The following is a 20,626-nucleotide window of genomic DNA, read 5'->3' as shown; positions in this document are numbered from 1 at the left end:
CACTCCGGCCTATCACCCTCACCTTATCATCCTCACCTTAACCTCCTTCCACCTATCGCATTTCCAACACCCCTCCCCCAAGTCCCTCCTCCCTACCTTTTATCTTAGTCTGCTTGACACACTTTCCTCATCCCTGAAGAAGGGCTCATGCCCGAAACGTCGATTCTCCTGCTCCTTGGATGCTGCCTGACCTGCGCTTTTCCAGCAACATATTTTCAGCTCCCAACTCCTGTACTCAATACTCTGACCAATAAAGGAAAGCATACCAAATGCTGCCTTCATTATCCAATCTACCTGCGACTGTACTCTCAATGAGCTATGAGCATGCACTCCAAGGTCTCTTTGTTTAGCAACACTCCCCAGGACTTTACCATTAAGTGTATAAGTTCCTGCTTAAAATTTGCTTTCCTGAAATGCAGCACCTCCCATTTATCTGAATTAGACTCCACCTGCCACTCCTCAACCCATTGGCTCATCTGACCAAGATCCCATTGTAATTTGAGGTAACCTTCTTTGCTGTCCATTATACGTCCAATCTTGGTGTCACTTGCAAACTTAGTAACTATACCCCTTAAGCTCACATCCAAATCATTTCTGTAAATGACAAAAAGTAGTGGAGCCAGTACCAATCCTTGTGGCACTCCACTGGTCACTGGCCTCCTGTTTGAAAAGCAACCACCATCCTCTGTCTTCTACCTTCGAGCTAGTTCTCCCTGTGTTCCATGAGATCTAACCTTAGAACATAGAACAATACAGCACAGAACAGGCCCTTCGGCCCACGATGTTGTGCCGAACTTCTAACCTAGATTAAGTACCCATCCATGTACCTATCCAAATGCCGCTTAAAGGTCGCCAATGATTCCGACTCCACCACTCCCACGGGCAGCGCATTCCATGCCCCCACCACTCTCTGGGTAAAGAACCCACCCCTGACATCTCCCCTTGCTAACCAATCTCCCATGGGGAACCTTGTCGAATGCCTTACTGAAGTCCATATAGATCATGTCTACCACTCTGCCCTTCTCAATCCTCAGTTTTCTTTTAAAAGTAACAATCATCAAGTTTGTGACTTCTCATGTACAGAGCCATGTTGATTATCCCTAATTGTATTGTAGTTGTCCTGAGGATGGCATAAACTGTTGTAATTCACAATTCTCATTCTCTTTCCTTTGCTCCCTCCATCCACAATTGCACCCCCCCCCCCCCCAAGAATATTTTTAGAAAATGTTTCCTTTTGCACTATTTAGTTTTCACACTTCTCAAACCTCAAGTGCTTACTACAGATTTGTTCGCTTTGGATCACAACACTCATATGCGGCAACCTTGATATATTGCCAGTACTGCCATCCTGAAAGAGTTGCAATTAATTACTATCACTTTGTATGCTATTTTAACTTTGTAAGAGGGGAAGAGACTTTTATCACTTAGCCAATACTAACCAAGCAGTTAGCTCTTTGTAATGGAGCAAGAACTGATTTTCTGTAGGGTGAGAACGGTTGTACTCAAAATCCAAATTTGCACTCCATTTCCTCAGTTATACTTCCTCACTGGATTTAACACACTCTGCTGTGTGGTGAAATGACAAAATAATCATGTTCAAATTAGACATCAGTGGAGTGGTAGCCCTTGCAACTTATGGAGGGCATCTGTGGTAGGAGGGCTGGATCAGGTTATGTTCCGTATGTGTTTTTTCTTTTTGAAGAATCCTGCCAACCCAAAGCAGCCCAGGTTTCTGGTACACACCTTTCTGTTATAAGGGGAACCTGCAGTAGATATTTGGCCTTCTGAATGAGGCAATCAATGGTTGGTAGTGAATGACAAGAAGATTCATGGCATTGGTCACCTTTTTAAGTATGACTGAGTTGGCCATGTTTGTTTAAAATGTGATTGAAGATCCTTCATAAAGAAGGTGTGGATCCCTTGGAAGTTTTCCTTTTTATTAGGCATAGCTTTTGAAGGAACTCCATTAATACTTGTTAAAAGTTTTATTGCTGCTGCAGCTGTTCTTCATCTATATGGTGACTATCGCTGTCACTGTGCAACCGTGGAGGGAATCAATGTTTCAGGTGACAGGTTGCTTTGTCCTGGATGGCACTGAGCTGTAATGATCCATACAAGTGGAGATTATTCCATATTTTACGGATGCCTTACGGATAGAGGCATTAGATGTTCAAAAGGTGAATTACTTGCTGTAGAATTCCTAGTTTCTAAATCTTGTAGTCACCGTATTTAAGTAGCTGCAGTTCAGATTCTGATTGGTAGCATTGGAGTGTTGATGTTGGAGAATTCAGTGAATGTGATGCCATTGAATGTCCAGGGAAGATGATTAGATTCTCTTTTTGTCAGATGACTATTGTCTAGTACTTGGAATATTACGCAAATGTTATTTGTTGGAGCTAAAAGTGGCGAGATTCAAACCAAATTAAAGTGAACTGGTCTCATGACCCAGGTCTATTTAATTAAGCTGTATTTAAATTTGAAATGTCTTGAGGTGCACAGAAGTGGAGCTTCAGTAGAGCACAAATGCAATTAAACTGCAAAGTTAGCATAGATATCCATTGATGTTTTCTTGTGCATCTTTCCTTTTTGGTTTGTGTCTCATCAGTAGGTGTACATGGGCTGCATAGCAGACGAAGATTTGTCCTTCGATCGTATTTGAAGTTTTGATAGTGTGGCCGGGAAGGAATAGATTTAAAAGAAAGGAAATGGGTTATAATTCATATTGAATTGTGTTGTGGCTGACTGCCAGTTCACTGCAGTTTTTCTTCTCTTACTGTTATCGTTCCTTGCAGTGCTTCCTAGTTTTATCTTGGGACGTCAGCAGGAACATATTTAGAAAGCCAGCCTCATTTAAACCATTTATTAAAAACCGCTCCAGCTGTAGTTAACAATATCAAACAACATGAAATTTCAGGTGGAAACTATCCTTGAATAAAATCTCTTTCTAACAGATCTGTAACTGCACCATTGGTAATGCTACTGCCACCTAGAGAAATTTCCTATATTAACTGGTCAATTTTAATTCTGCATTTAGTAGATTATATCTGTATAATTTTTCAAAGGTAACTGGTTTCAGCTAAATTCAAAAAATTGGACCAAGTACAAAAAAATTAAATTGAAGACCATTTTGGCTTATCTCTGTGATAACTATAATAATTTTTAACCTTGAGAGGGTCTGTTTTGTTTCCAAATAGAATATTGAAATAAGATGGTAGCTCTCCTCCCTTCTGCATCAGAAAAAGTCTTACATTACAGCATTTAGGATTTGAGCAAATAATCTAAGTTAATACTTCTGTGCAATATTAAATATTATCAAGGATTGTTTTGTTTGATGTTAAAATTGGATGAATTTTACCATGGAGCTGGAGTGAAATTTGCACCATTGTCTTTTGCTGTCTATCTGATAAAATTTGAGAATTATATCTACTGCCTGTCAAATGGGACATTTTAAACATTCTCCATTTAGGTGCAAGTAAAGAGATCTTATCATCAAAAATGAAGATTGACCTGTTTTATGTTTTTATATGCTGATTAAATGTAGAAGCCCTGTGTTATCAAATAACATACTACTAATTGACTATTGTCACTTTACAATGCTATGTCACTATGACTTCCTTTATATTTGACATCACTTTTTATCTTAGAAAGCAAAAGTAATCATTTTCAGTGATTTTTCCACAATGTTTCTTAGAATAATAGAACTGGAAATTCCAGATTCAAATAGTCAATCCAAACTAAACTTCAGGGTCCTATGTGCTCATGGTATCAATGAGGTACAAAGAGGCTGTCATGAGAAATAGACCACATAAGATCAACATCCTTCTGAAGTTGAAGTTAGCATATATTTTCAAGTTACCCTGGCCCAAAATGTAATACCAAAGCTGGATTCTGAGAGTACAAAATATGAAGTGTTTCAGTTCCCTGTAAAATGGAAGTTATTTGTTTTGTTTATCTGAGAATATAATCAAAAATGAAAGTTGGGTAATGGCACAATTGGACAGTTGTTAGTCCTGAGAAATATGTTTACTTTTTTTTTGTACCAGTTTGAATGTTGGTTTTTCCATGGAGTGAAATATTTTATTCAGACATGAGTTGTCAGATAATTTAAAAGTTAATTTCAGAGCACAGAATCTAATTTGTTAAAAAGCTTAATTCAGTTCTTTATTATTGTTTCCAAATTGGTCAATATTTTTGTTTGAATTTGGTGGACCTACATATAAAATAAAACTAATCAAATTGTTGAAGTTCTCATTTATGGAAAGTTTGACTGGCCTTTTTTGAAGTGAACATTTTTAGTAGTTGGAAGGAAATTATGTACATTGTATTAGAGCATTCGTTTGATTTAAAACCAACTCATCAGCAACACTTTAGTAGTTGATACTGAGTATTGAGCTTGAGTAAATCTTTATGGTTGCAGTAAGCTTTTTTTATAGTACAGTATAAATACTAAGTAGTTAGGGTTGGGAAGATGGAAAATGTGGGCTGGTGGGAAGAGGAAATATTTTACACCTTGACAGCTGTTTGCACACTTTCTATTATGAGATTGATTTTCAGAAAAATAAAAATAGTCAGAACTTCAGTTCAGTTATTCAGTAAACTTTATCTGAGAGCTGTCACTACAACCATTAAATATGAAATATTACACAAAATACTGCCATTGAAAATGATGAATCGATTCAGTAAATATCAAATTGAACGTTTTTACAACCTATCAAATAAATCTTGAGGAAACCCGAATGTTAAATATTATGCTCTAATGAGAGCCAGTAATAAAGCTTAGCAGTATTTTTACTTCCTAAAAATGTCTGCTGCTCTCTCTACGATAGGACTTTGATCTGATTTCCTTTTCCGCATTATAACCTCATTGAAGCAGCTGTTGTCTCTTCTTGGAAGCCTACTGAGGTACAGTTGTAATGTAACGTTGCAGTGACTCTGAACAAGCGTTGCAATCTGTTTGTTACAAAATTCTCTTAACTGCCCAACCACACTCACCAAATCCTAATTAAGCCCTTTCTCTTATTTCTCTGAGCTGTTCTGGAGTTATTGACTTTTGTATACTTAAACTGGATTAGTGGCTGTTGGCTTTATTTGTAGGGCTGAAGAGCTTTGGACAGTATGGTGAGGTATGGAAGCTGTGAAGATTTTTACATTTTTATTCAAAATTATAGAATATTCTATTTGAGAATGTTTGTAATAGTGTGTAGTAGGACACATATATATTTTTGTTCGATTTAAGGTAAAATGTCTGAAATAGAATAGCCATTCAATGTTGGAGTGCAGTATGGTTCCTTAATGTATACTCAATACTAATTTGAAATACTCAGCTGCAATACCATGTGTAAAGCTTCTTTTTAGACTTGAAAATACTCTGCAACTCAAATGTTTTATTTGGGCCGATGTAGATTGGTGTATAGTTGTGTAGGATATTTCGTTTCGTTCAGTTTTCAGGTTATTTTCAACTCGAGCTTCTAACATTTATGATGCCCAAATCACTAAACTTAAAAAATTAATTCAAATTATTATTGCTATATGAAGTGTGAAACTACGTGCAAAGGATAACGGAAGTTTGAGACTCTGTTCCACAAAACAGTAATTTATGCTTAGTAAATTGTTCATTTAACTCCAAGATTGATTTTTATTAATCATTGGTAATGGAAATGAAGCAAAGACATCCATATGGATTTGGGTCACAAATAAGCCATGATCTCATTGAATGGTGAAACATGGCTGAGGGAATAAAATTGCCTACTGCTGTTCCCATATACAAGTAATTTAAATTGGAAAAGAACGCCATGGCTTTGGATTTCTGAGGAGAGTAAGAAATGTTTTTTTATCGGAAAATTGTTATCCATTTTTCCTACGTTCTTATAGAGACTATTGATATGAATATTTAACCCATTTGATTACTTTACTTTCTTTGATTTAAACCTATGTTTTATTTGTTCTGTGTTATTATACTTATTCCATTAACAAACAATTTTGGAAACTGAGATGAGACTTCAGTGCATTTAATAAACTTTTTTTTTTGTAATATACTTCTTGGTTAGTCAAGGCTCTTTCTTTTTCCCTTGCTAATGAAGGGAATTGTGTGACAATTAAAATAATAACTGAGAGACTCTGATCCTGACTTTAGATTTGGCTAAGAATGCAAACTAAAAACACCGTAAATATTATCAACATCTTAGTTTGAAAAAGGAAAACAAAGTATTGAAAGATTGTAAGTACTAAGAACTGGAACTTTTAGGAATTCTATTATTGTTTCAACTGCTGTCAGATTTTTCAATGTTGATAGTTTGTCTGATACGAATTCAAGTGTTGATTTTTTTTTGTGGGACTTTGACCATGAGCAATCAGTTATTAGTTGTAGTAGTAGTGTATTATAGAACTGAAGATACGTGCATACTTCGGGGTAAGAACATTCATCATCTTTAGCTTGCACTCTTATTTCTTAATTTCGTGTGTTAGATGAATGTTGTAATACAAACACTTTTTTGTTTCTGAATTTGTCACAAACCTATTACTTTCAAAGAATTTTTATTAATTCAATCACTGATCCCTGAAGAAGCGCTTATGCCCAAAACATCGATTCTCCTGCTCCTTGGATGCTGCCTGACCTGTTGCGCTTTTCCAGCAACACATTTTTCAGCTGCTATCTACTTTACACAAGTACCGGAAACAGTACACATTAATCCATCAATTTGTTGCTCCAAACTTCGAGGGGTAACTGAACAGCAACATTGTTTAACCATGGTGATTATTTAAAAAATTCAGTATTAATAATCATTGGAATCATTTTAAACCAGTATTCTGTATCTAAGGCTCTGCATTTCAGCTGATTAATTATTTGATTTTATTGCCATGTAAAAGATTTACAGCACATCAGGATGTGGCCTAATGTGCATCCTTAATCACAATAGGCCGTTCAAAAAAATTCCACAGTTGGTTTTATTTTCTTTAACATGAACAGGAAAATACCATAGTTCCAGCAATTTCATATGGTATCAGATTTTGTAGGGTTTAAAAAGAAATTTAATTCCTATTTTATACTTTATTCTACTAATCAGGATTTTTGAGACATTTATTTTCTCCAAATAAAATAATCATAGAATTGTTGTGTAATGGGTGATAGCTAAAATGTTACATGAACATTTTGTTTATGCCTCTTTATGTTGCTTCACCAAAATGCCACTGAAGTTTAAAGCAGACATCTGTTGATGCCTGGCCTACCTCATTTACAGTAACAATAAAAATTCACTTTTTTTTGTGGGTCTCTTGATCTAAAACATGAATACTGGTCTCCAAAATGCATTGAACCAATTCAGTATTTTTTAGCATTGCATTTGTGGCATACTAATACATCAATTTGGCTCAATCTTCAGTACCCTGATCCACCTGCCATGTGTGATGGCAAAAAGGCATCTTACTTCTAAGCATGTTCCTGGACTAGCCTCTACACCAGCGTAAAGACTGGAACAAAATTATAGAGGGATGGTGCACAGAAGCAGTTTTCTCTAATCTGAAACAATATGTGAAACAATGCCCTTGTTTGAAGAATGTAATCTAGTCTGAGGAAACAAGAAATTGAGATTTTAAAAAAATATATATATTTTATCTCTCTCAGAAACTTGTATTACTATCTGAACTGCTGCTGTTGCAATACAAATATCTTTAAATGTGAAGTTCACCAAATTGTTGTGAAATAAAATGAACCATCGCTTTACTGCATTTAGTGGTGGGACCTGGCAGGATTTTTCCAACTGTTGCAATTAAAATCTCTACTGTTTAAAAAGAGCCTGTTCTACATGAATATTTGATAGCTTCCTTTAGTTATATCAACATCACTGAGATTATATGTTGTGCAAAGTTCCTTGCATAATGTCAAGTTCCCTCTTTTTTTTATTTCTAGAACTATTTGCATTAACCAAGTTGTTTATATTCTAATAATTATGCTTTTGTATATGATAGTGCACATTTACAGAATTTTGAACTGCAAGTTGATGATTTTTCTGTTAAATTTAGTGAGTGGAAAGTTGTCAAGTATGGGCGTGCAGTTTTGCTGTATACATTTCCAACACGCTGAAGCTGCTAGGAAGCGCAGGAGTGACTTTACACTGTGTCAGGTAGAGAAGAATGTGACTGTGAAGCAGAAATGTTATCCTGTTACTTCTAAGCATTTTGCACTACAGTGATCTGGTTTTCCACAAATTTGGGACAATTTACCAAGGCATATATGTCAAGGCTTTAATTAGTTCACCTTTTGTTTGTTCAATTATTGGAAAGTTTACTTTTGTTTCAGTGAGTGGAAGTGATAACTTATGTTGGTAATGCAAAGTTCCATTTCAGACTGCAAAATGCCAAAAGTTGTTTGAATTTGTGTCGGGCAGGCATGTGCATTTGCAAGCTATAACAAAGCAAATTGTTATTCCTAAATGATATTTGGGCTTAATTTAACCTCTGACTCAAAAAGACAGCAAAGCATTTTTTTACATTGTACACATCAGTAGTCATAGAGACGTACAGCACGGGAACAGACCCTTCGGTCCAACCCATCCACACCAACCAGATATCCCAACCCAATCTAGTCCCACCTGCCAGCACCCGGCCTATATTTCTCCAAACCCTTCCTATTCATATACCCATCCAAATGCCTCTTCAATGTTGCAATTGTACCAGCCTCCACCACTTCCTCTGGCAGCTCATTCCATACATGTACCACTCTCTGCGTGAAAACGTTGCCCCTTAGGTCTCTTTTATATCTTTCCCCTTTCATCCTAAACCTATGTCCTCTAGTTCTGGAATCCCTGACCCCAGGGAAAAGACTTTGTCTATTTATCCTATCCGTGCCCCTCAATTTTGTAAATCTCTATAAGATCACCTCTCAACCTCCGACGCTCCGGGGGGGGGGGGAAAAAAACCCAGCATGTTCAGCCTCTCCCTATAGCTCAAATCCTCCAACCCTGGCAACATCCTTGTAAATCCTTTCTGAACCCTTTCAAGTTTCACAACATCTTTCCGATTGGAAGGAGACCAGAATTGCACTCAGTAGTCCAACAGCGGCCTAACCAATGTCCTGAACAGCTGTAACGTGACCTCCCAACTCCTGTACTCAATAAAAAAAACATTTGTGGCTTAGTGCTAGTGCTAGAAAGGGCCACAATAATCCATGACCAATCTAAGATTTGGTAAAATTTCAGTTGAATAGAGTGACAGTGTTAACACTGTTAAAACGATAACCTTTTGAGGTACTTTTAAACATTTAAATGAGGAAGGTAGCAGATCAGTAAAATGTGTACAGTAGCAAAGCATATAAAATTTTACAGTTTCAGTAGAATCAAAGTCTCGCTGTTGTGGATGTGCTCTTTCAGATAAGCTAACTTCGACTCATATACATCTTAGAGATATTTCTCTGATGATCCATCCTTGGTAGGTATGTTCTGTGTATCCTGTGTTTTCTGTATGGGGTCTTACTCTGCAACAAATGTCAGAGATATTGTTAGGTTTTTACAGCTGGTGTAGAATGACTGATGTATATGTACAGATGACATCCAGATCCACCTGACCACTCCTTTTGACCCCTTTGCTGTCACTGAAATTGTCACATTATTTTTCAACATTTAGTACCTAGGGTGCAGAAGTTTTCTCCATCAAAATATTGGGAATAACAGTGCTATTGATTTCACTTCCCATAGCAAACTGTTTCCACATCATCAAGTTTATCCCTCATATCAACAGAACTGCAGTTTGCAATGTCAGTGTTATGATAGCACTGAGATGAGATTCCAATCAAATAGCGTCAATCATAAGCGAGGTGGATACTGACTAATCTAATTGACTCTACGCCTGCCGTTGGCTCCACTGCTGAAATCGTCTTTCATACCGTTATTGCTTGTAGGCAATTTCAACACTTACTTGACTGGTCTTTCATCTTTCATTCTCTGTAAAGACCAGAAGACCATAAGATATAGGAGCAGAATTAGGCCATTGGACATATTGAGTCTACTTCGCCATTCAATCATAGCAGATCTGCTTTTCACCCCCATTTTCCTGCCTTCTCCTCATAACCCTTGATCATCATAGTAATCAAGAACCTTTCCATGTCTTAAAGACACTCTATAAGGTCACCTCAGTCTCCACTCCAAGGAAAAAAAACACCAGCCTGTTCAGCCTCTCACTATAGCTGAAATTCTCCCAGTCCTGGCACGATTCTTGTAAATCTTTTCTGCACCCTTTCAAGTTTACCAACATCCTTCTTGTAGGATCGTACACGATATTCCAAAACTGGTGTCATCAATGTCTGTACAGTCGTAACATGACATCCCAACTCCTACACTCAATGAAGGTAAACTTGCCTATCTACCTGTAACTCCACTTTTAAGGAACTATGTACCTGCACCCCTAGTTCTCTTTGTCCGCAATACTCCCCTAGACCGTATCATTAACTGTACAATTCCTGCCCTGGTTTGCCTTCCCAAAATGCAACATCTCCCATTTATCTAAAATAAACCTCATCTGCCACTTTTCTGCTCATTGGCCCATCTGTTCAAGGTCCTGATATACGCTACACCACCTATTTTGGTGTCATCTGCAAACTTGCTCACCATTTCTCCTATATTCACATGCAAATCATTTATATAAATTACAAAAAAGCAGTGGACCCAGCATTGATCCTTGTGGCACATTGGTCATAGGCCTCCAATCTGAAAAACAGCTCTCTACCACTACCACCCTCTATCTCTTACCTTTAAACCAATTTTGTAGCCAATTGGCTAGCTCCCCTGGATCTCATATGATCTAAACTTACTAACTGGTCTATTGTGCAGCACCTTGTCGAATGCTATGCTGAAGTCCTGCATCCTCATTCTAAGTGATTAAAGACTTAACAGCAAGCTAGGTTTGTTCAATACATTGCATCAATTGAATGATACTTTGATCTTTTACTATAAATTCAGTATCCGATGATCACCCCCCACTAGTTACCCGACAGAGGAGCAGTGCTCCAAAAGCTTGTACTTTCACATACACCTGTTAGACTACAACCCGGTGTTGTGATTTTTAACTTTCTCCACCCAGTCTAACACCAGCACCTCCACATCATGAAGTCCATATAGACACCGTCTACTGCTCTGCCTTCTTCAATCTCCCTTTGTCACCTCTTCAAAAAACTCAATCAAATTAGTGAGACATGATTTCCCATGCACAAAGCCGTGCTGACTGTCCCTAACCAGTCCTTGCCTTTCCAAATGCATGTAAATGCATTGCCTCACGATCTGCTCCAACATCTTACCCTCCACTGATGTAAGGCTTTTCCTTACATCTTTTCTTAAATAATGGCACCACATTAGCCAACCTCCAGTCTTCCGGCAGCTTACCCGTGGCTATTGATGATCCAAATATCTCAGCAAGGGGCCCAATCTCTTCCCTGCCTCCCCATGAAGTTTTGTGGAACACCTGATCAGGTCCCAGGGATTTATCTACCTATGTGTTATAAGACATACAGCACCACCTCTTCTGTAACATGAACTATTTTCAAGAAATCAATATTTATTTCCCCAAGTTCCCTAGATTCTAAGTCCTTCTCCACAGTAAACACTGATGCAAAATATTCATTTTGTATCTTGCCCATCTCCTCGACCTCCACACCAAGATGGCCATGCTGATCTTTTAAGGAGCTCTATTCTCTCCCTCAACGCTCTTTTTCCCCTAATGTATTCATAGAATCTTTTCCTGGATTCTCATTTTCTCTAGTGATCTGGCATTCCCTTCCTCTACCAGCCTTTCACCCTAACGGCAATATACTGCCTCAACTCTTGTTATCTCATTTTTGAAGGCCTCATTTTTGCCAACCATCTGTGAATAGCCTCCCCCAATCAACTTTTGAAAGTTGCTGTCTAATACCATCAAAATTGGCTTTACCCCAATGTAGAACTTTAACTTTTTGATCCGTTCTATTCGTTTCCATAACTGTTTTAAAACTAATAGAATTATGACCCCTTGCCCCAAAGTGCTCCTCACTGACACCTCAGTCACTTGTGTTTCCTTATTTTCCAATAGAAGATCAGGTATTGCTCCTTCTCTAGTAGGTACATCCACATATTGAATAAGAGGGGTTTTCTTTGTACACACTTAATGAATTCCTTCCCATGCAGCCCTTCACATTATGACAGTCCCAGTCTATGTTTGGAAAGTTAAAATGCGTTATCATTACAACCATATTTTTCTTACAGGTAACTGAGATCTCCTTACATATATGTTTCAGATTTATAGCTTCTATTGATGTTTACCCTTACCTTGCCATAGATGTTCATAGAACTGAGTGGAAGACATGTGCTTAATCGTTATAGGTATTATGAAACAGAATAGATTTTAATTATGGTCTCTTCAAATGCTACTTGGTCACAGAACAGGATCAGTGGAAGGCATAAGGACATCAATTCACAAGTCACAGAAGCTCCATTTCAAAACTAAGAAATTTAAGTTAAAACATTTGAGATTGCTGAATGTGAATGTAGGTTGGAGATGGTCATGACAGTACTAAATATGTAATCCATACCAGACAATTTAAATTTTTCACAAGCCTATAGGTTTTGGCTGGAGGGTTGATCATTTTCAGGTATTAAGACATGAAAGAGCTTGTATTTCAAGTATTCTAGCTTTCATAAACTTTATAGGTGGCATGAATGCTATATCATGATAATGTAGAATTAGGAAGTAATTGCAAAGCTTAATTTGATGGTCTGCTGTTACATGTATGCACAGAGGGAAATTTACAGTTGGACAAAGAGGAAGTTTGTGTGTGAATGGTTTTTTTTTGTGCTTTGAACCATAAATCATTGAGACATTAAGACCAGATGCAGAGAGCTGACTGAATTTAGCATCAGAATAACGACTAATTATGTAAGCCTGGCTAAATGTAAACACTCAGAGACCACTATATATTCCACTATAGTGCCAATTTTGCAACGCGTATGTACATGGAGAGAGTTATCCCATTGCACGACACCAGTGAATCTTGTAATACTTTTTGCATACCATTAAAATAGTTTTTAAAATGCCGCAGTGAGTCCATCTTTGCATTGGAGTAACTGCAATATTATTTAATCAAATAGGTATACTTAGTTGTATTATTTGTGAAAAATTTATGTTTTAAGCATGTTGTGGGGAAAAAAGATATATTCCTTCTAAACAATAACAATTTGTTGGTGTATAGTGCCTTCAACCTAGTAAAAGATCAGCTGCAGCAATGTAGTGGGGATCTTGTATATTCCTTCATAACCAGTACATGGGAAAGTGAAACACTTCAGATAATCCTGTTCATCAGGGAATGAATGTCTGGCAACATAGAGGAGGTATCAACAAAGGTGGTTGTGAGGTATAATTGATTTATCATTGTTACAACCCTGGGCAAAGTTCTCCAAATTATTACAGTTCCAGACAGGATACCCCAAATGCTTACACTCACAGGTGACTAAAGATAAACTGGCTCCGTCTTTATAGTATTGACGTTGTTAGCCAAAGGGTTGATTTTGAGATTCTTGGCTTTGTGGGTTGATTGAAATTCTTTCCTATTAGTTCATTTTTGACAGTAGCTGGCTGACAGCATTTTGAAAATTGTTTTTGTTTCTTTTTAACCTGCACTGTTAATGTGTTTACCGTGATCGTGGGGGATTTCAATATGCAGGTAGACTGGGAAAGTCAGGTTGGTAGTGGCTTGCAAGAAAAGAAATTTGTGGAATGTCCACGGGATGGCTTCTTGGAACAGCTTGTGATTGAGCCCAGTAGGGAACATGCAATACTGGATTTAGTTGTTGTGCAATAAGGCAGAATTGATCAGAGAGCTTAAGGTGAAGGAATCCTTAGGAAGCAGTGATCATCACCTGATCGAATTTACTTGCAATTGGAAAGAGAGAGAGAGAGAGAGAGAAGATAAAATCAGAGGTAGCAGTATTTCAGCTGAATAAAGACAGCTACAGAGGCATGAGGGAGGTACTAGGTAGAACTGACTTGGAGGAGCTTAGCAGGAATGACAGTGGTACAGCAATGGCATGAGTTTCTGGGAGTAATTCAGGAGACACAGCAGAGATTCATCCTACGTGGGGAAAAAAAAAGCATGGTACAGGGAGTACAAGTCAACTATGGCTAATTAGGGAAGTCAGGGATAACATAAGAGCCAAAGAGAAAATACGTAAAGTAGCAAATAACAGTGGGAACCCAGAGGATTGGGAAGTTTACAAAGACCAATCAAAGGCGATCAAAAAAGAAATTAGGAAAGATAAGATTAAATATGAGGGTAAGCTAGCCAGTGATTTAAAGGAAGTCTGTAAGAGTTTCTTTAGATATATAAAGGGCAAAAGAGGACATTGGGCCACTGGAAAATGACGCAGGAGAGATAGTAGTGGGGAGCAAAGAAATGGCTGATGAACTGAATAATTACTTCGCGTCAGTCTTCATTGTGGAAGACATGAGTAATTTTACAGAATTTCAAGAGTGAGGGGCAGAGCTGAGTATGGTGGCCATCACCAAGGAGAAGTTGCTAGAAATACTGAACAGCCTGAAGGTGGATAAATCACCTGGACCAGATGGACTACACCCCAGAGTTCTAAAGAAGATAGCTGAAGAGATAGTGGAGGCATTAGTGGTGATCCTTCAGGAATCACAAGAAATGGGGAGAGTCCCAGAGGACTGGAAAATCACTAACTTAACACCCCTGTTTATAAAGGGAGTAAGGCTGAAGATGGGGAAATTATAGACCAGTTAGCCTAACCTTGGTCGTGTATAAGATCCTAGAATCCATTGTGAAGGATAACATTTCTGAATACTTGGAAGTGTATGGTGAAATAGGGTAAAGTCAGCATGGTTTCATCAAAGGTAGGCCAATCTGCCAGAATTCTTTTGAGGAAAGAACTAGCAGATTAGACCAAAGAGAACCAATGGATGTTATCCACATGGACTTCAAGGTGCCACACAGGAGGCTACTGAGTAAGATAAGGCCCATAGTGTTAGAAGCAATGTGCTAGCATAGATAGAAGCTTGGCTGTCTGGCAGAAAGCAGAGAGTGGGGATAAGAGTCTTTCTCAGGGTGGCAACTGGTGATAAGTGGTGGTACAGCAGTTTTTCACTTTATACGTTAACAACTAGATGAAGAAACTGAGGGTATTCTAGCTAAATTTGCAGATGATACAAAGATAGGTTGAGGGCCCAGTAGCATTGAGGAGGCAGGGAAGCTGCAGAAGGATTTGGATAGGTTAGGAGAGTGGGTAAAGAAGTGGCAGATGAAGTACAATGTGGGAAAGTGTGAAAATGCACCTTTAGTAGGAAGAAAAGAGGCATTAACTATTTTCTAAATGGGGAGAAAATTCAGAAGATTGAAGTGCAAAGAGATTTGGGAGTTCTAGTCCAGGATTCCATCAAGGTAAACTTGCGGGTAGAGTCTGTAGTTAGGAAGGCAAATGCAATGATGGCATTTATTTCGAGAGGACTTCAATATAAAAGCAGAGATGTACTTCGGAGGCTATAAAAGGCTCTGGTCAGGCCACATTTGGAGTATTGTGCACAGCTTTGGGACCCATATCTTCGGAAGAATGAACAGCTTAACATATGAAGGACGTTTGAGGACTCTGGGTCTATACTTGATGGTGTTCAGAAGGATGGGTGGGGGGAGGGTGAAACTTAATTAGACTATAAAAACTACTGTACCTGTTGTTCTGAGAGAGAGTGCACGGTCAAGTCCTGCGGTTAGGGTCAGAATCACGCTGCCCCTCCCAAAAGCTTTTAATTTAATAAATTTAATTGACTTCTAAATTTGAGTTTTATTAATTTTACTACAACAAATTGGTGCTGCTAGTGGGGTCCTGCTCACTGTCCCAGGTAGGGTGGCCACCTCCCGGGCGTTGGGGCAGAATATCAGACAAAAGCAGGTCAAGCTACAGAAGCTGTTGATCTGGTAAGAGTGAATGAGAGTGTCTGTCTGTTGTGTGGCCTCTGAGTTGAGTAGAGTGGAAACAGGCCCTTCGGCCCAACAAGTCCACACTAACCCTCTGAAGAGCAACTCACCCAGACCCATTCCTCTACATTTACCCCTTCACCTAACACTACAGGCAATTTAGCCTGGCCAATTCACCGAACCTGCATATTTTTTGGACTGTGGGAGGAAACCGGAGCACCCAGAGGAAACCCACGCAGACACTGAGAATGTGCAAACTCCACACAGACAGTTGCCTAAGGCAGGGATTGAACTCTGGTCTCTGTCACTGTGAGGCAGCAGTGCTAACCACTGTGCCACCGTGAAAATAGTCCATTGGTAGGAAAGACTAGGATCTGAGAGCACCTGAAGACCTTTTTAGATAAGGAGAAACTTCTTCAGCCAGAGTGTGGTGAATCTAGGGAATTCACTGCTACAGAAGGCTGTGGAGGCCAGGTCATTGAGTATATTTTAAGACTAGATAGGATCCGGAGTATCAAGGGGATCAAAGGTTACGGGGAGAAAGCATTTAATGGCTGTTTTCAAAATATGACAATCACAGTACATAAGCCCCTACACTAGAATATCAGTCACTTACACATCCAGACTGGGTTTCAAGCTCACTTTTAGATTAGATTAGATTCCCTACAGTACGGAAACAGACCCTTTGGCCCAAGTCCACACCGACCCTCCACAGAGTAACCCACCCAGACCCATTCCCCATATTTACCCCTGACTAATGCACCTAACACTATGGGCAATTTAGCATGACCAATTCACCTGGCCTGCACATCTTTGGATTGTGGGAGGAAACCGGAGCACCCGAAGGAAACCCCCATAGACGCTGAGAGAATATGCAAATTCCACATAGACAGTCGCCCGAGGCGGGGATTCAAACCTGGGTCCCTGGCGCTGTGAGGCAGCAGTGCTAACCACCAAGCCACTGTGCTGTCCTTTGTGCGTTCTTTAAAGGGGAAGACATGAAATATGTCTCTCACAGACTTCTCCAACCCCATGTTCGTTCTGTGAGAACTCACAGGACATTACAATTCAGTTAGTTGTGCGTTTGTCCCTTGTTTGTCCCCAGGTGTGACTTTCTAGATGTCTTTCTTTGGTCATTAAAGTTACGTCCACAGTCATGAATTAAAGTTTTGATATATTGATAGGTGACCAGTAGTTATACCTTTAGAACCTGGTGGTAATATTTTTGAATAACATTACTGGGCATGCCCGAGAATCAGTAATTACACCTTTGTTTTTAATTAGGAAAATTGTGGCAATAACAAAGTTCTGGTCATGCTGCACGATAGCTGACATTCAACCCTCAGGCAATCACTGCACTGATTGTATGTAGAACTTCCACTGTAGCCCTGATTTTTGCCTTATCTTCCTTATGTTACAACACAGGATAGCAAACCAGATCAAATCAGTCTTACTAACACTGGATTCGCAACACAGTGAAATTAAAATATTCAATGAGCCTCAAAATTGCCCCCAAAAATGCCAGATACTAAGTTTATAATTTAAACAGAAATTAACACTTTTTATTAATACTCTAACTTCAATAGAGCAAAGCTAAACAACAAGGTAATCTCATTAATGTTTATGATTTTAAGCCTAACCTTCTTTGACTATAGCCCACTTTCTCAGACATCCAGATAGACATTGTTGAGGGACAAATTAAAAAGAAAATAAGAGTTGTAACTTGACAGTTTGATAAATCTTTCAACTATGAGTACCAGATCTGTTATGGAGTATCTGAAAAATATGTTTTATTTCAGAGACACATAATTGTATCTTGATTGAATTCTGAGGTCTCTTGTCAATGGAAGCAGCTTCCAGCAGTCTCCAAGAAATATTGACTTATTTCTTTATAATATGAGATTCTTTTCTCTGAACAGTCAACAATTCTTCAACAGGATATAAAACTAGAGAAAGTAAAACTCAAAAACATAGCCCTCCAGTTCAGCAGTTTCCAATATAACCTTCTGTCCAAAACTCCAATCAAAAACAATTAAATCTATGGTTTCACTTTCATTTTCAACATTCTCTCTATGATTGGCTGACCAGCATTGGCCTCCCTTTGACCAGTGCAACATCTGCAACCAGTCACTGAGCATAACACATCCTGCTGCTGAAATGTCTACAATATTTTTGGAACAATAATGTAATGGGCAATTATCTTTCCAGGTCAGTTCCGATATGCAAACATCAGTTTGCTTGTTCTCTTTTAAAAATGAGCTGCTGTTCAAAGTTCGATTCTTAACTTCAGCTCACCGTTCCAAACCAAAAATGAGAAAAAAGAGAGAGAAAACCGTGGTCTTAATGCTTGTACCAGCCATGAGAACATCAACCAATCTACTGTCCATACAGGTACAAAGCAGGTGATGGATGCATTATTTGCTGCAGTAAACATTTGCATAATGACCTAAAGTATAACCAGAAGAGACAGCAAAGTGTCTTGGCCTGGTCAGATGGCAGTATCTTCCAGATGCCATAGCCTCTTGATTCATAGATCATAAGTAAATGCCACTTGAAAGCATTATCAGCATCACTTTGCAACACAATGCTTTGTCTAAACAGGGATGATGCAAATTTGCTGTGTCATATTTGTCCTTCTGTTTTGTTGACTTTATTTTTATTGGATAGTTGACTAAGTGAAAAAATTACCAGTATTGCAATAGCCCAGATAGAGGTGCAGCTAGTTCCGGTGCATGTCTTCAGCAGTATAGCCAAGATGGTGATTATGATGTTGGGACCCATAGCTTTCACTGCATCAAGGGAATTCAGTTGTTTGGTGTGAATTGAATTGGTTAAATGCTTGCTTCTGTGTGGTGGAGACCTCCATGAAGACGGATGTTTTAATTTTTTTTGTTTCTTGCATAATAAAAGACTGTTAATGAAGCTAGTTCTTCCTGTTTCTTTTTATTGTCCACTACTATTCACAGTTGGTTGTGGCAGGAGTACAGAGTCTTGATTCTATCTGTTGGTTGTGGAATCACTTGGCTTTGATTTTTAGCATGCTGTTTCTTTTTTGTTTAGCATTCATGTAATCCCTTTTATTCATGTCTTTTATCAGGTTGATACCTCATTTTGGGTACCATTCCTGACAGTTAACCTAGGGGCTAAAAGCAGTGAGGGAATGAAGGCAATATCAACAGAAAAAATATTCTGACAAAACCCAAGGATGGTCCTTTCAGATTCCAAATTAGCAAATGTTATACCACTTTCAAGAAGGGCAAGAGGGGGGGAAAGAAAGCAACAGTTCAGTGGGTCTGATACCAGTCTTAAGGAAAGTGGTGGAATGTAGAAGGAAATTTTTAACAAATTACTTCAACAAGAACAATGTTTTTTTTAAATCGGCTAGGTTCTACAAAAGAAAAATCCTGTTAACGAATTTGAGTTTTTTGAGAATGTACTAATCGGGTTCATTTTAAAAAGGAACAGTTAGATATAGTATGCTTGGATTTCCAAAAGGCATTTGATGAGGTGCCATACACACCAGATTAATAAGAGATAAAGGCTCATACAGTTGGAGATGATCTATAAGCATAGACAGAAAGCAGAGGGTAGGCATAAATAAAACATTTTCAAGTTGGCACGCTCCACTTAGGAATGTGCGGCAAAGATCAGTGTCAGTGCAGCAGTAATGAGAGTGGCGATTTTTTTTTTTTAAAAAAATTGGTTTTCTTGCAGATCTATGGTGAAGTAGAGTTGAAGCCCATGATTCCGTGGAAATGATGCAGCAGGCTCATTGAGCCATAAGACTTTCGTGTTCTCCAATGTGGTGACAATCTTCGGTCTTGTAAGAATATTTGCGGCATAGTGGTGTCCTCTGTTAAGCATTGTACGATATGGCGCTTCTGCTTCATTATAATATGGCCATCTCTACTGCATTTGCTACAGAGGAAGACTGTGTGCTAAGAAGGTGTTTAAGTCACTGACGTTTCTATAGTGATTGAATCGTGATTGTCTCAATCCTGGTGTCCAATGGTAGAGTAAGGGATATGCTGGGTTATGAGGTTGTGTGTTATGGTAAAATAGTTTTTGCTGTGCTGATGGCCCATAGCACCTCAGGGTAGCCTACTTTGAAATGCTAGATCTATTCTAAATCTAACCCATTTAGTGCTGCTAGTGCTCCAAACCACGACTGAGAGTGTCCTTTTGTGTAAAGATGGGATTTTCTCTCTTCAAGGTGGCCTTCCGATTAGCAGTATCTTGGATACATATGTTTTGAGACAGATTTGTGAAAGACTTTTGTGCTGTACTATTCTACATCTTAAGTTGCATGTCTTCGTGCCTTCTACTGTTGGATAACCCTACAATGAAAACGGCAGTTGTCTTCAGTGTTTGTAATGCAACCCATAAATAGATTGCAGTTAATAGATGATTAACAGAACTGATAGCATTTTGGAAACAATGGTAGTGAGCCTGTTCTGATTATAAATTTCCTTTAGCAAAAACATATCTGAATATTTTGAATCTGCTCAATGAAATAGTTTAGCAATAGGAATGCAAGGACCTTCAGTTCTAACATTCATAAGCTAAATGTGATTCGAACCTAAAAAAAATTAATTGTATAGTTGAACATGATGAGGTTTGTGTTCTTTGGGCAACATAACTCATGCATTTAATTATTTTTGATATCCTTAGATCGCTGCTAAAGTG

The 20,626-nt window shown here is 38.5% G+C and overlaps 1 protein-coding gene across 3 annotated transcripts in view; it reads left to right on the top strand.

Annotated features, from left to right (window-relative positions):
- ptpn11b (protein tyrosine phosphatase non-receptor type 11b) overlaps positions 1 to 20,626 on the top strand; it is a 123,472-nt gene that overhangs the window by 20,696 nt on the left and 82,150 nt on the right. Inside the window, exon 1 of one of the 3 annotated variants that reach the window (XM_043676120.1) lies at positions 4,916 to 5,123. The exons of the other annotated variants lie outside the window; for them this stretch is intronic. Coding sequence (XP_043532055.1) covers positions 5,116 to 5,123 — 8 coding nt within the window. The 5' untranslated portion in view covers positions 4,916 to 5,115. Of the gene's footprint in view, positions 1 to 4,915; positions 5,124 to 20,626 lie in introns of those variants that run through there. 3 annotated transcript variants of the gene reach the window in all.

The sequence above is a fragment of the Chiloscyllium plagiosum genome, chromosome 34 (genome assembly GCF_004010195.1).
Source record: "Chiloscyllium plagiosum isolate BGI_BamShark_2017 chromosome 34, ASM401019v2, whole genome shotgun sequence".
In the NCBI taxonomy this organism is placed as follows: Eukaryota; Metazoa; Chordata; class Chondrichthyes; order Orectolobiformes; family Hemiscylliidae; genus Chiloscyllium; species Chiloscyllium plagiosum.
Note: the sequence above shows the minus strand (reverse complement) of the source record. Positions and strands in the feature narration are given on the sequence as shown.